At 38.5% G+C, this 13716-nt stretch overlaps 1 protein-coding gene across 5 annotated transcripts in view; it reads right to left on the minus strand.

The window, feature by feature from the left end:
• Positions 1 to 4641: 4641 nt before the first annotated feature.
• Positions 4642 to 13716, minus strand: part of EML5 (EMAP like 5) — a 116842-nt gene continuing 107767 nt past the window's right edge. For all 5 annotated transcript variants that reach the window (XM_074908506.1, XM_074908505.1, XM_074908503.1 and 2 more), the window contains 5 exons: positions 12375 to 12537; positions 11378 to 11481; positions 9044 to 9197; positions 8153 to 8253; positions 4642 to 7839 (listed from right to left, as the gene is read on the minus strand). In XM_074908506.1, coding sequence (XP_074764607.1) covers positions 7803 to 7839; positions 8153 to 8253; positions 9044 to 9197; positions 11378 to 11481; positions 12375 to 12537 — 559 coding nt within the window. In that variant the 3' untranslated portion in view covers positions 4642 to 7802. The remainder of the gene's footprint in view (positions 7840 to 8152; positions 8254 to 9043; positions 9198 to 11377; positions 11482 to 12374; positions 12538 to 13716) is intronic.

A 13716-nucleotide genomic window follows, 5' to 3' on the forward strand; every position in this document is an offset into this window, starting at 1 on the left:
TCTATAGAATTTTCCTATGCCTTCAGTAGCTGTCCCTTTCAGAAATAGCTGCCACCATGACACCATTTTCCTTTTCAGTGTGGGATGAGGAGATAATTTGTAAGTGCAGCAGAAAACTAATACTACCTCCATTGCTCCATTTCAACATTTTCGATGTTTTACAACCTACTGTACAATGTTTAGCATAAGGCAAGCTGCTGCTTTTTCTCTGCTAAAAATAAAGTGAACAGACCAAGCCACAAAGCTAAAGTGTGTTTTTTAAAGGGAATGGGTCTAATGCATTTACTTTGTTACGTTATTTTAAGTGATCCTTGTGGTCTTGAGTATATTCTTATTTGAAAGCTACATTAAAAATGCATTAACTTTCTTTACAAATTAGTAGTGCAGCTTTTCCATTACTTAATATAATATGCTGTGTACCTGTAACTGAACTAAAAAGCATAAATAACCAGATACTGCTTTAAAAAGAAAAAGGAGCCATTTTGCACCTAAAACCACAACACAATGATAAGTAGTAGCACGTAAAGGAAAACAGACCAGAAATGTGGAAAGTACTACCCAACAGCACCAACGTTTCACAGAAGTACAGAAAATTAGGGTTTTTTTCATGCAATTTGTGCCTGTGTTCATGCTTGGAGTTTCTTTAGAAAGTATATTTACTAAATTCCCAAAGAGTACGGTATAGAAAATGTCCTGGGTGTGATTGGTGTTTGTTTGAAAAAATCATGGAGTTACAGAAGTACCATTTACAGCTCCATAGCTGGACATCACATACTCAGACTTGAAGTAAGGTGCTGGAAAAAGGTATTTAACTGCTTTGCTTCTTGGGAAGAATAAATACCCTATCTTTCATCTGAGCATGAAAGATCCCCCCACTCCCAAATCTCAAGAATTTGCAACTAAGTGAACAGAAAATTCATTTTCAGCAATGTAACGCTTTGTATTGCAAGTCACCACAGTAACAGTGAAGCTGTGGTTAAAGCTGGCTGACCTCTCACAGCCACTGCCTTTGAAAAAAATATTTACTTGGGCGTTGGGAGGGGGGGAGTCGCTTTAAGGGCTCCTCAGGGCAGGGAGAGGGCTAAGAATAGTACTGGCAGGAGCTAATGGATGAATAATTGGAGGCTATTACATGAAACAACCCCCCACCCCCAAAGGCTTATAATCCTGCAGAGGACTGGAACTCAAATACCCCTCCTACCTCCCTTTTTCAAACCCACCAATGCAATACTTATTTCAACAATCTACATTTTTTTCCCTTAAGCACTCATGTCCTGCCTCAGCCCCCCCAAGAGCAGCTGAAGCTGGCACTAGCTTTACGAGAGCTGCAGTTACATACTGGATAGCAGCATTTGTCCCCTGTGAAAAAAAGAATTAATCTTCTGAAAAACTGGTGAAGCACAAATGATGTTAATCCTCTAGTTTAAAACACCTGTTATGTTGGGTGCACTTAATAGTGAAATGGATACAACTAGGTGGTTTTTTTAAGAATGTAGAATGGTGTGAATCAGACATCTTTACATCACTGGAATGAACATGACAATAATTTTGGGGATACCACTAAAAAAAAGGTTTGAGGTTTGTTTTGGTTTGGGGTTGGGTTTTTTTTGGTTTAAAACAAGCTCTTACATGACGTCTGTGCCCAAACTGAGCAAGATACACACTACTAAGGGCAAAATCACTTTGTAGGGTCTTGACATTATCCCACAACAATCAACAGAAACTCAGGAAACTCATATTTTGGCTTTTGGAAGAGAAACCCAGACTGAGCGACAGGAACATACAGCTGAGTTCGGGACATGTGAGGCAGTCCTCTTAACGGATGGAAAAGCACCAGTCCAGCTATTTCTGCACAGATTTTATGCTTCTTCCAAAGAGTTGCTACAGGTAAAGAAGTCCAGTTCAGTTGTCTAAACAGCACCTGTAATGAGTTTGGATTTTTTTTTTTTACATAAAGTTTACCTTAAGTCAATTATTTCCTTGTTTTGTGATTGTTTATTATGGGATAAAATCAAGAACTTTTTACCATTTTATTTCTACTCATATGTATTCATAGGCCTACATTACACTCAGCATCCCTGACTTGCTATACCTCTGTCTGGAGGGCTAACCACCGAGGCAAGAAACCACTGAAGGAAAATTCAGCTCACATATGATTTGAATTTGAAGAACATACACAGGCTGTAGCTTTAATGGCTGTCATCTTAAATGTTGTGCATGTCTGGGAACAGAACCAAGAACTGGTGAATAATGTATCAATAGAAAAGAAATAGGCAGTAATTGATACAACTTGGTTATGAAGAGTTTTCTAAAGTATAGCATTTCTTTGGTTTCATATTTTTTGTTTGAACACTGCACTTAAGCCCAGTTGCACAGGAAAGTAAAATATGGATAAATCAGAAGAGGCCTAGTAAAACAATTCGCGTTTGGTTTATGTGGAAAAGACGAGTAGCGTCTTAAAATACATCCTTAAACTCTTTTTACCTGAGCTCTCAGTACTACATGTCATTTTTATATTTACAGTATTTTCTTTGTTACCAATATACATACACTGCAACAGTGGTTCATCGGTGTTAGCTGCTTTAACTCAGCACTAAACAGCTGTCCTGTAGGAATGGGAGTGGAAAGAGCAACAAATGGGAGCAGCTGCATCTTCCCCAAAACAGAGCAAACGAAGTTGCCTGCAGCCTTTCCTTGAGCACTCTGGTGCTCTCTGGTCCTTAAACTCCACAACCAGCCACTGAATCCTTCCCACTAGAAAGTGACATGACTCCCTACATCCCACCCTCCCCACCCTGTTTTGGTTCTCTGGTCCTGCCTTTGCCTATTATGAGCATTCCTTCCTCTATTTTCCTTTGTTTTCCTTCCTTTTCTCCAAGTTTATATTTATTGGTTTTATTCCATCCTATGTTCCATAACTGCAAAAAGAAGTGGAAATTACAAGAATTGCCTACCATTGTCACCATGCTCAGACCTTACACTTTTGTTTGGTTTTACACTAGGGGGAGAAAGAGAACATATATTCCATGCCTTTTTTTTTCCACAGAAAAAGTGAATTGGGTGGATTGCTGGTTTAACAGTTAACAAAAAAGTAGCTCAAGGTTATGACTGGCATACTGTTGGTAATCTGAGAAGGGAATGATGAGTGGTTACCTGTTCTAGCATCAAGCAGACTGGAGAAAACTCACCAAACCCACCTACTAATTTTTAGTTACTTATGAATGATTTTGGCAAGAAAAACTGTCGTGGCTTTTATGCATATTATACACCTAAAACTATTTTTATATTCTGAAATGACATATGCAGAGTTTAAGTCTGAAGTCAAAGTTAACTGAAGAGCAAAGCTGGAGACAATCAAAGGCATGGTCTAACCACACCACAGTGACTGGTATAGAGAACACACAGCCAGGCTATGGCAAGCTCACATATCTGTCAACACGAGCGAAAACTAAGTGGTGCTATGAACTGTAGGTAAACAGAGCAGATTGTGTGGAAGCATGACAAAACCATGAGAACAAAAGAGTATGCAAATGCAATACAGCTAGTGATGTTCAAACCACTGATGTGGCCTTCTATTTTGTGACTTGCAGTCTTACTTCCCTTTGTGTAGAGTCTACAGGATGATTCACTTTGTCCAAAACACTGATGACATTTGTATATAGCTTTTGCTAATAGGATTTAAAAAAAAAAAATCTTTAAAGATGAAGGCCCATCACATCTGTGACACTGATAATGAAATAGGGAAATATGTCACCTTGTCCATGTAAGAATTGCATTTGAAACCAAGATCCTTTGCTGCACCATGCAGAGCAAGCCCAATAAAGGGGCTCCAGTGTATCTGTCTAGAATGAAATCCACGTGCAAGTGGAGACTTGAACACTGCTGGGTGCAAGTCAGGAAGCAGTGGAGGTGCTGCACAGGCAGCTGCTCAGGGCTTGTCTGGAAAGAACACTGTCTGCTTGGCAAACTCACAAGTCAAATAGGTGCAGGCAGCAGCTGGGAGAAGTGGATCATGGCTTTAAACTAAGCCACCTGTGAACGCCATCAAACTCCTGCTCTTGGTATTGGTCCTTTATTTTGATTTAGTTTCCAGATCCAGGAAATAACTTGTTTGCAATGTGTCTGCTTTCTGGTGGTACAATTCCAGATCAGTATTAATCCAACTTGTATGAAGATCAGAGTTATTCTGAAATGAATATTGCTAATATTGAAACCCTGATATTGAGCAAAGTCAGGAGTTACTCTGAATGCACGCTTTCCTTCAGCTGTCAACAAGTGACAAAGTAGCCCTGATTTTCTGCAATGATTTTATCTTTAGTTTTACACCATCTCTCACCTTCGTTATCAAAATCAGTCATATATGATGACTACCTCCTGAAGAATAAAACAATCAAGATTTCAAGTCTAAATGATTTAATGCATTTGGCTAATTTGTTCTCCCTGACCTAATCTCAACTGTATTCCTCAATTCCTGCACTATGGCAATTTGCAGTTCTAAATGTGTTTATTTTTAATTTTTGCTTGCTCCTAGGAGCTGAATTTTCCTTCTCTCATTCTCTTTTTTCTAAACACACTTAAATAGCTTCCAAGAGCCCATTTAGTTTAAGTGAAACCTCATTTTGTCTTTACTGAATCAGTTCTCTAGTTTATTTCTGCTCTCTGACGCTTCCAAACAAAAGGCTGTCACCAGTCTCCACATTCCAGCTTCTGCCCTGACATATCCTAAAGGGTTATGTCATTCTCTGACTTTTTGCTGAGCAGCCAGTCGTGAGCTCCCACTGCCTACTGAAACAGGCAGTCTGCTCCTGGATACACATGCTTCAAGCACGAGTGGCAGCAATTAGCAAGTTACTACAGTAGCATTTAATGTAAACAGCAGATGAGGCACAGTAACAAGCACCATCACAGACAAAAAGACCAAAAAACCCACAAAGCTGCCATGTTTAACCATGCTTAGAGGCAGCTTTTCTCTTCAGCAGAGAATCGCAGTTTGTCCTACAAAATATGCTCTAAATTGTCCTCAGGAAGAAAGCTGCAACTCAGTCTCTACCCACTCTTCTTCTCAACATTCATGAGCATTCCCAGCTGGCTGACCCCCTTTTACCTGGTGAACCACAGAGCAGTTTGCCAGGAAAATACTAGCTACCAAGACTGGCTGCAATAGGAGGAACAAGGCCAGTGGTTTTGTTTTTAAAGAGCTCCTCCTCAGCTTCCAGCTCTCATTCCATCCCTCTGCAGTAGCAGTGAGGTTTGGAAGAGAGTGAGGCAGGGAGATCTGGAGGCTCAGACTTTCCCCCTGCAGCTATCACCCTTGCACCGCCAAGGGCAGCCCCGCTGCAACTTGGCCCTCAGCGTTCTCACCGGTACTCCACCCTGGCTGGTGTGGCATTTGAGACTCCCCAGGGCAAAAGCATCAATGGACAAAATGATCAGTGGAGAGGCACAGCATTAATGAGTGGGGGGGAAGGAGAGAAGAGGACATGACCAGTGACAAGGATCCAAGGAAGTAATCTCAATAGCCCACATACCCACATTGGATGAAGGCCTGCAGAAGATCATGAGGCTGGAAGAGGATTTTGAGGGCAAAAATTTGGACTTTGATGTGGCCGTCTGAGTAGGACAGACTATGAGGGAGTTCTTAAAAGCTGCCCAATTTCAGCTGATGAAAGGCAACTTTAAAATAAAGGCAGGACAAATCTTACTTCAAGTCAAGATGTCCTGCACAGATGTGTTTAATAAGGGATAGAATTTCAGCTACAGAATAGCCTGCTGCAACTGACTTCTCTGGCAAAGGTAAGATTTAAATGACAAATACTCATTTTCATATAAAACAGACAGGCAGGCAGGCAACAAGGTTATGAAACAGATCAGGTCTAATCTCGATTCTGATATGCAATTCCCCTAAAGTCAAAAATGTTAGTGGCAAGGTCTCCCTGTACACTCATGACCAAATCTACAGAGCTTTTGCTCCCTTAGAATAACAGCTGCATGACTGGCAAGAATTTGTTGAGAACCATTCATGCCAAGAAACATGATAAACAACTTCTTTTAAGTATTTGTTAGAGCTTGATATATATATTATCTAAGACTGTTGGGTAACTATAGCTTTGTATAGCACATAATAAGCATTTTTGGACCTTGGAGAGCATGAAAGTCCATCTCATTAACTTTTCTCCCCCTTCTCTTCTATATATGTTTGCCCACCCATTCCTCCTATAACCACCATGCACACAAGATGCTTACAAGAAGAGATGGCATTTATTTCTTTTTACTCTTATCTGATGTAAAAGAAAGAGAGAGGTGGATATTATCAAAGCCTACTGATTGACCAAAACAAACACCATTGTTAAAGCAATGCTGGCTTACACAGAGAAAGAGAGTTTTACGTTCACAGCAGAATGTCATTACGAGAGCAGTGCTGATAATTAGCAACTTCTGTTCCCTTCTATGTTGCATGAAAATCAACTGCACAGATTAAGGAACAGGTTCAGTCTGTAATGTATCTCTATGACATGATTTAGACAAACAGCTGATGAAATCTTCCTCACTTATACGCAAAACACAGCTTTGTTCAGGTTTTCATTACCACTGAAATGTTTTTTCAACTTAAGAGTCTCAGTTATGTTGCAGGATAGAATAAATGCACTTATGCTAGAGGTGACAGCAGATCCATTTAAAGAAGCATATGACTGGACATTTTTTTACAATTGTGAGAGAAATCGGAGTAGAGACCTCTCTCAGCTAGTTCTAACCCTGTTAAAAAGTTCAAATGTACAAAATACAATGTCTGGAAAGTTTATATTCTCTCTGAACCCCCCCTAGGATGCTGAGAAAATAAAATCAATTCATATTGCTATGAAATTCTATTTTTGCAACTGGTGACATCCCAAGCTTTATCGATTATGAAGACTATAAACCCCTCACCCTAGTCCACATTTCCAGCACAGGGGCTAACAGCTCAGTCAAGCAACACAGCAATCATCTCTCTTCCACTGAGAATACTTTTATTCACAAGGCAAAAATTGGAGTTAGACTTTTAGGTTGTGGGCAAGGCACTCGCAAAGTGAGCAAATCTATTTTTGCTCACAGAACTAATTTAATGTTTAAGTGCAACAAAAACACTAAATTAGCCATGAAGATCATGCATATCCAACGGCTTTCACCAGACATGACTGTGACCCAGGCCTCTAAACACAGAAATATTTAAGTCCTAAAGGAATCAGCTCTATTATTTTCTGCTTCACCAGATGATGTTTCCTTTTTACCAGTCATAAAAATATCATTTCCATTATCATAACATTTATTAAAATACTATATATTTAAGAGTTAATATATGGTTTCTTTCAGTAATAAAATATGGAATACTCTTTTTTTTATGATATTCAGACTCCAAAACTTAAAGAAGAAACATTCATGCTGAAAATAGATCAATGTACAGTACTAGGTCAGAAATAACATCTCTTGATTAAAGCCCCAGGATCTTACTGTGAAACTGTACATTGATTAACAATTCCCTTTTTCCTTTTATCCACGTATTTCATTTTCAACATCTGGCAGTGAGTGAAATACAAACCCGGATTATCCGATACTGATGTAAATCTAACGGCCTCACCATATTTGTTACAATCCACATACTCCTGACAAACTCTAGATACTGGTCTTTCAGAGACAGATTGCTCTGTGTCTTGGATCAGCACCACTTCTTATGCATGCAGGGCAGAGTAGAATGTCACATTGCAATCCTGGGAATTTCATGCCTGGTACTTCATGCAGTGTCCTCTTTGAAAGTCTCCATTTCTCTCTCAATGAGGCATATGCACACATTTCCAAACAAATAAGCTGTGTTTACAAAATGATATTAAATATGAGGAATAAAAGATGTGTTTAACAATACTGTTAAAAAGAAATGGCTAATACAGTTAAAAGTATGATGCTCTGAATACAGACATAAACATTTTAATTTACTAGAGCTTAACTGTTCATATTAACATCTGGGCTATTGATTCTGTGGCAAATACCCATTTCTTTATATACAAACAGAAAACCAAGCACACAGATAAAAAGATAAAGACTGAACTTGAGCTTTACACTGTTACGGACTGTCTGTGCCCACTGCTGTGTACTTTTTGACAATAATGGAAAGGATACGTACCTGCAGTCATCCCCTCCAGCACTGACCACATATCTATCTCCACTTGTAAATCGAATATTAGTTAAGTGGGCAGAGTGACCTAAAAATCGTTTGTGTTTTGCCTGGAAGAAAAAAAAACAACAAACCAACAATAAAATGAGAGAGTCTAAAGACTCTGTGTCCTCTTAAATCAAACAAGGCATTTATGTTTTTATCTACCTTTTTATTGCTTCACGTTATTTATATCATTCAGAATGTTATATACATTTTCAAATGTGGAAGATCTCCTGAAGGAGAACTACTATTGAGCTGCAATGCCGATTACATTGTCACCAAATGAGACAGCACCTCCAAACTGGAACAATGCTCAAGCTAACACAATAAAATGAAATTTATCTTGTCACGTGATTAATCTCTGAATTTTGTGTAAAATATCTAACACTGAAAAAATTATTTTCATTACAAGTGTGTAAGCAGTTTACACTGTGCAGTCTCAAATCCTGAAAGTTAACGGTGCTAGTTAGCAAAAAATCTGTACCTCTTCATTCACGGAAATACACAGATGAGAATAAAATTACCAGCTGTCTTTCTCATCTGTCTAATGGAGACTGAAGATGTAGAAAAATAAAATTAACGGCTTTGAGATCTTCATTACAAAGGCACTACTAATGCAGACAGGCAGACAATATTAACATCTGCAAGAGCTAATAGCAAGAGCTATTGCACAAAATGGTAGGAAAACTTTGAGGAGAAGTGTGGTTGGTTATGAGACTACAGAACCGGAGTTACACAGATGCATTAAAAAGCTACAGATTTAAAGAAGGAAATCATCATACATCCTCCAGAGAAACAATACAAGACCACAATATCAACAGTACTTCTTGTTGTAACAATGCAAAAATGAGTTCTTACAAATTTTTCTGGACATGGAAAGTCAAACAGTTTCACCATGCCGAAATCATCGCCTGTTACAAGATTGATTCCCGAGTGAGAGACACAGGCACAGTTTACATCAGCTTTTTCAGCATGCCTGGACCAGATTCCAATTACTTCATCCCCTAGAACACTGAAACAGAAAAGCAAGAAATTATTTTGAAAACTCCAGCAAAAAAATAGGGTAAGGAAATAGTAAGCACTTCTCATATTGTAACTGGCTTTACAAAAATGTGATTTTTACATTTTATTCTTACACATGTGTGTCTTGCAGAGGTTTTACTCTGTAATCAATTTTTGTATCATTCCATAATTACTCCTGAAATTCAGTTTCAGAGGTGAAATCAATACTACTACTATTGCCCAGTGAGGTATTTGCCAAAAAAAAGAAAAAAAAAAAAAAAAAAGGACAATTAAAAATAGAATGTCATAGCATAAGCATTACATGAATAAGTTTCAGTTTTTGGAAAATAAAATCTGTATATTCTCATTATAACTAAGTTTTCTTCATTCTGTAACATTTTCATATCAATTAGGCAAGAAGTTTCCTTCAGTGAAGATTCTTCATTATAATCAGAGAGTGAGAGATAAATTGTCCTAAACAGAAAACATAATTATCTTAAGCCTACAATCCAGATATTTAGAGGAAATTTCCTTTGCAAACCCCTGTGAAAAGTTGCTTTTTATTCAGCTCTGCTTACAATCTATATGCATACTTCCAAGAATGTACAGAAACAAGCATTTTATCATTTGTTAATAGGTGAATTATTTGGGAAATTTTCTGTGATTTTTGCCCCCCAAATCAGAGCACAGCACAATACAGTCAAAAAGGAACAATTTACTTCAGACTTACTGAATTTGGTTAGGAAACACAGGTTTTTTGTTTTCACATCAAAAAGGTGACAAAAATGGATTAATGTGTGCTGATTTTGACCGGGTTAATTTTCTGCATAGTAGCTGGCATGGGGCTCTGTTTTGGATTTGCGCTGAAAACAGTGCTGATAACGCAGAGATGTTTTAGTTACTGCTGAGCAGTGCTGACAGAATCGAGGCCTTTTCTGCTTCTCACCCCCACCAGCGAGGAGCCTGGGGGTTGGGCGGGGACACAGATGGGACAGCTGACCCCAACTGACCAAAGGGATATCCCAGACCATTTGACAACGTGCTCAGCATACAAAGCTGTGGGAAGAAGGAGGGGGGTGGATGTTCAGAGTAATGGTGTTTGTCTGATGGAGCCCAGCTTTCCTGGAGATGGCTGAGCACCTGCCTGCCCATGGGAAGTGGTGAATGAATTCCTTGTTTTGCTTTGCTTGCATGCACAGCTTTTGCTTTACTTATTAAACTGTCTTTACTTCAACCCACAAGTTTTCTCACTTTTACCCTTCCCATTCTCTCTCCCATCTCACCAGGGGGGAGCGAGCAAGCAGCTGTGTGGGGCTCAGTTGCTGGCTGGGCTTAAACCAAGACAATTACCCAAACAGAAAACAGAAAGCTAGCAAAGTGAGTTTTTCAGAGCCCTCTGAAAAGCTCGTAGTTTCAGTCATGTCTTGCATCAAATAGTCAGGATTATTATTGCTTAAAGTGGTTCCCATGTGGAAAATTTTCAAGTATTTACTCTCAATTTTTGTCTGAGGGTGCTAATCAGAGGACAATCATTGAAAACAGGCAAAGGAGCCTGAACTGAGGCAGAGGAAATGAGAATGCATAGAATATAAAAGAAATTATTTAAATGCAACATAAAAATAAAATACAGTATCATTCTTAATGTCATTTCTAAGTCTATTTTGGATGAAATATAGTAACTTTAAGGTATTTTTGTATACCTTTTAATATGTAAATGTTAATAGCAACATTAATATACAGATACCATTAATGTAGTACTTCAAATAAAACATGAACTATCACAGTCTTGTATTGTCTTTTCATGTTTTGCTATGTTTTAATTTTCCACGTACGCTTATCCCCAAATAGTGCAATATTCCAGGTAATTTTCAGAGTGCAATGAAAAACTACTGAGGGTGCTAGACATATATCAAAGGAAGCTAGAGATACACAGCAAACAGAAGGGCACACATTAGAGAGATCAGTTTTTATCGGACATCCTCACTGGTCAAACAGCTCTTGTTCGACTGAGGGATCTGCTGTGTACTGTCTTTTGCTGTACTGTACTCACCTGATCTATTGCCAGAGCAGATGAGTGCATTAAAAGAAAATACCTGACCTAATAAAGGGATGAAATATGCTTTTAAACAGTAGGTGCTTCTCCTGGAAGTTACAAGTATTTTAAGAGGTCTAAGTGTGTGAATCATTTACCTTGTCCAAGTAGCCCATGTTATTCTGTCAATCACAGCTTGGTCCACAAGCTGTTTTCCTGAAGGCACTTCATAGACTTGCCTTTTGTAAGACCCAGTAGAGACCTTTGAGATGACCACAGAGAATTTAGAATACATGAACTTGTTTGAAAAGATGAAACTATAATTCTAAAGAGCTTTGAAAAGTATTTTCTTGATAGTTATCTTTTACTCTATAACTAACCTAGCTGTTGATAAAGCTTGCTCAATGAGCTGAAAATTCACAAAAATCTATAAAAGCATAAAGCAAGAAATGCCAAATTAATAAAAAATAACAAACATCTCACATTCTGCACATATTAGTTCTATTTATTGAGTGTGTTCATATGTATATGTGTATATAAATAAGGCAAAATAAACTTGCATCTTTAAAACTGACACAAAGCAGGTATTCCTCTCAGCCTGTAGATGTTGATTTGATAGTGAAAGCAGCTTATTCCTCCTTTAAGAGGTGAAAAAAATATAGAAAGCATAGTATTCCTACTTTATTCTGATTTTAAGAAACGTCTTGAGTCCTGTGGCTGGGATCTGTAACACTATGATTTTGGTGCTGCTCCACAAAGGCTAGCACTGAAACAATGCATAATGCTACCCTTCTGGTCAGGGATATGAAGGATTCACAGGTCCCTGGGGGTTACAGAACGACAGGCTGTACTTCCTCTTTTAAGATAGTCCATCAGCATCACAGAGGTAAAAAGGCAGTGAGACACATTACAGTGATTCTGAAATCTGTTTCTTGTTTCTATGCTTATTTCTTGTATTTAATATCAATATTTGTATTTGATATAATTATTTTTGTCATCCACTTCTCACTACAACAAAGTAACAGTCTAGTGACAGTAACCTACTACTCCAACATTTCTTTACAAAATTTAGCAGTTGTCAAAGGAGAATACTTGCAGAGTATCGGTCAAGAGTATGTTTTCAATTCAATATCTTGAACAATTAATGACTGATACCTGGAGATAAGAGCTATCTGCAGAGAAGTCCATCTGGATCACAAAACTTGGGATATCTTTGCAATAGCTGACTCGGTTTAGTGTGGGACCCAAAGTCAGATCATAGAAATCCACTGCATTCTCACTGGAACCAACTGCTAAGTAACGAGAATCTGGGCTAAACCTGAACAGATAAAAGGGTTTTATGAACACAGGTTAGCACTTAAAATATATTCTAATAGTTGAGATAGTTGAGTAGCATGGGTAAACTTTCATTTCAATTCATCAAGAACTAAAGAGAGGGAGGCAGAGTATTTCGTCTGCTAAGTCACTTTCAAAACAAAATTTCCAGGGAATGTGGATGCAGTAGAAGGTGGCAATAATTTTGGTATAGCTGCCATATATAAGTGAAACTGGGAGCATCCCTGGAATAATTCTCTTCATTATCTGATCTCATTACCATCTCAATGGTCTAACAACTTTGTGACACGCCCCTGATGACTTTGACTGCCTAACACTATACATACAAGGCTACAAGCTAGAAAAAATAAATGCTGTAAATTAAGAAAAGCCAGACTAAGTGAAATGTACCGAATAAAACAATGTGAAATCAAACCTGTCCTCTGCCCAATGTATCTTTGCCTTTGTATGTTTCTTTCCTCCAGTTTTCCTTTCTAGTCTTGAAACTCGGTAGCTTCCCAAGCTGAACAAATTCCTCACAGCCCCTTCTATGTTAATAGGGAAGTTTGTTTCTTTCTATTTTAGACATACCTTGGGACAGCTTTTTGATTCCAGCAACGCCCTAACTCCTAGCAGGGCTTTCCTGCCTTCCTGCAAGGTCCCTGTTTGATCCTATTTCTCCCATTCATCCCACTTCATTCTCCAGAAGCTTCCCTTAGTTGATCATGACCAGTTTATCTCACAGAAGGCACAGTCTTGTCCTCCACTCAGGAAACAGAAGCAAAATTTTACTTCTGCTAACTCCTTTCTAACAAAACACAACAAGGGACGAACTGTCAGACAGGCATTTCCATTGTCTCTCACAATGCAGTCTTCATCGGTAAACTTCTGAACTCTTTTCACCTCCTACACATCATCTCACCCTGCTCCTTTTCAGACCTTCTCATCTGCCCCCTGATTAGGATGGTCTCTTCCTATTGTCCATTTACTTCCCCTTCATTTTAACTAATCCTTGGAAATACCATCTGACACTCCCTCTGTGGTACTGCCTGGTTTTTTACTGATTGCTGTATGTTATCTTCATGTACGTCCTTCTTTTTTATTCCTGGTATCAGAGTAATCACACAAACTCCACAATTCACCTATCGATTCCAGTGCTCTGAAATATTGCAATGCTCCTCAG

The sequence above is a fragment of the Athene noctua genome, chromosome 6, assembly GCF_965140245.1.
Source record: "Athene noctua chromosome 6, bAthNoc1.hap1.1, whole genome shotgun sequence".
In the NCBI taxonomy this organism is placed as follows: Eukaryota; Metazoa; Chordata; class Aves; order Strigiformes; family Strigidae; genus Athene; species Athene noctua.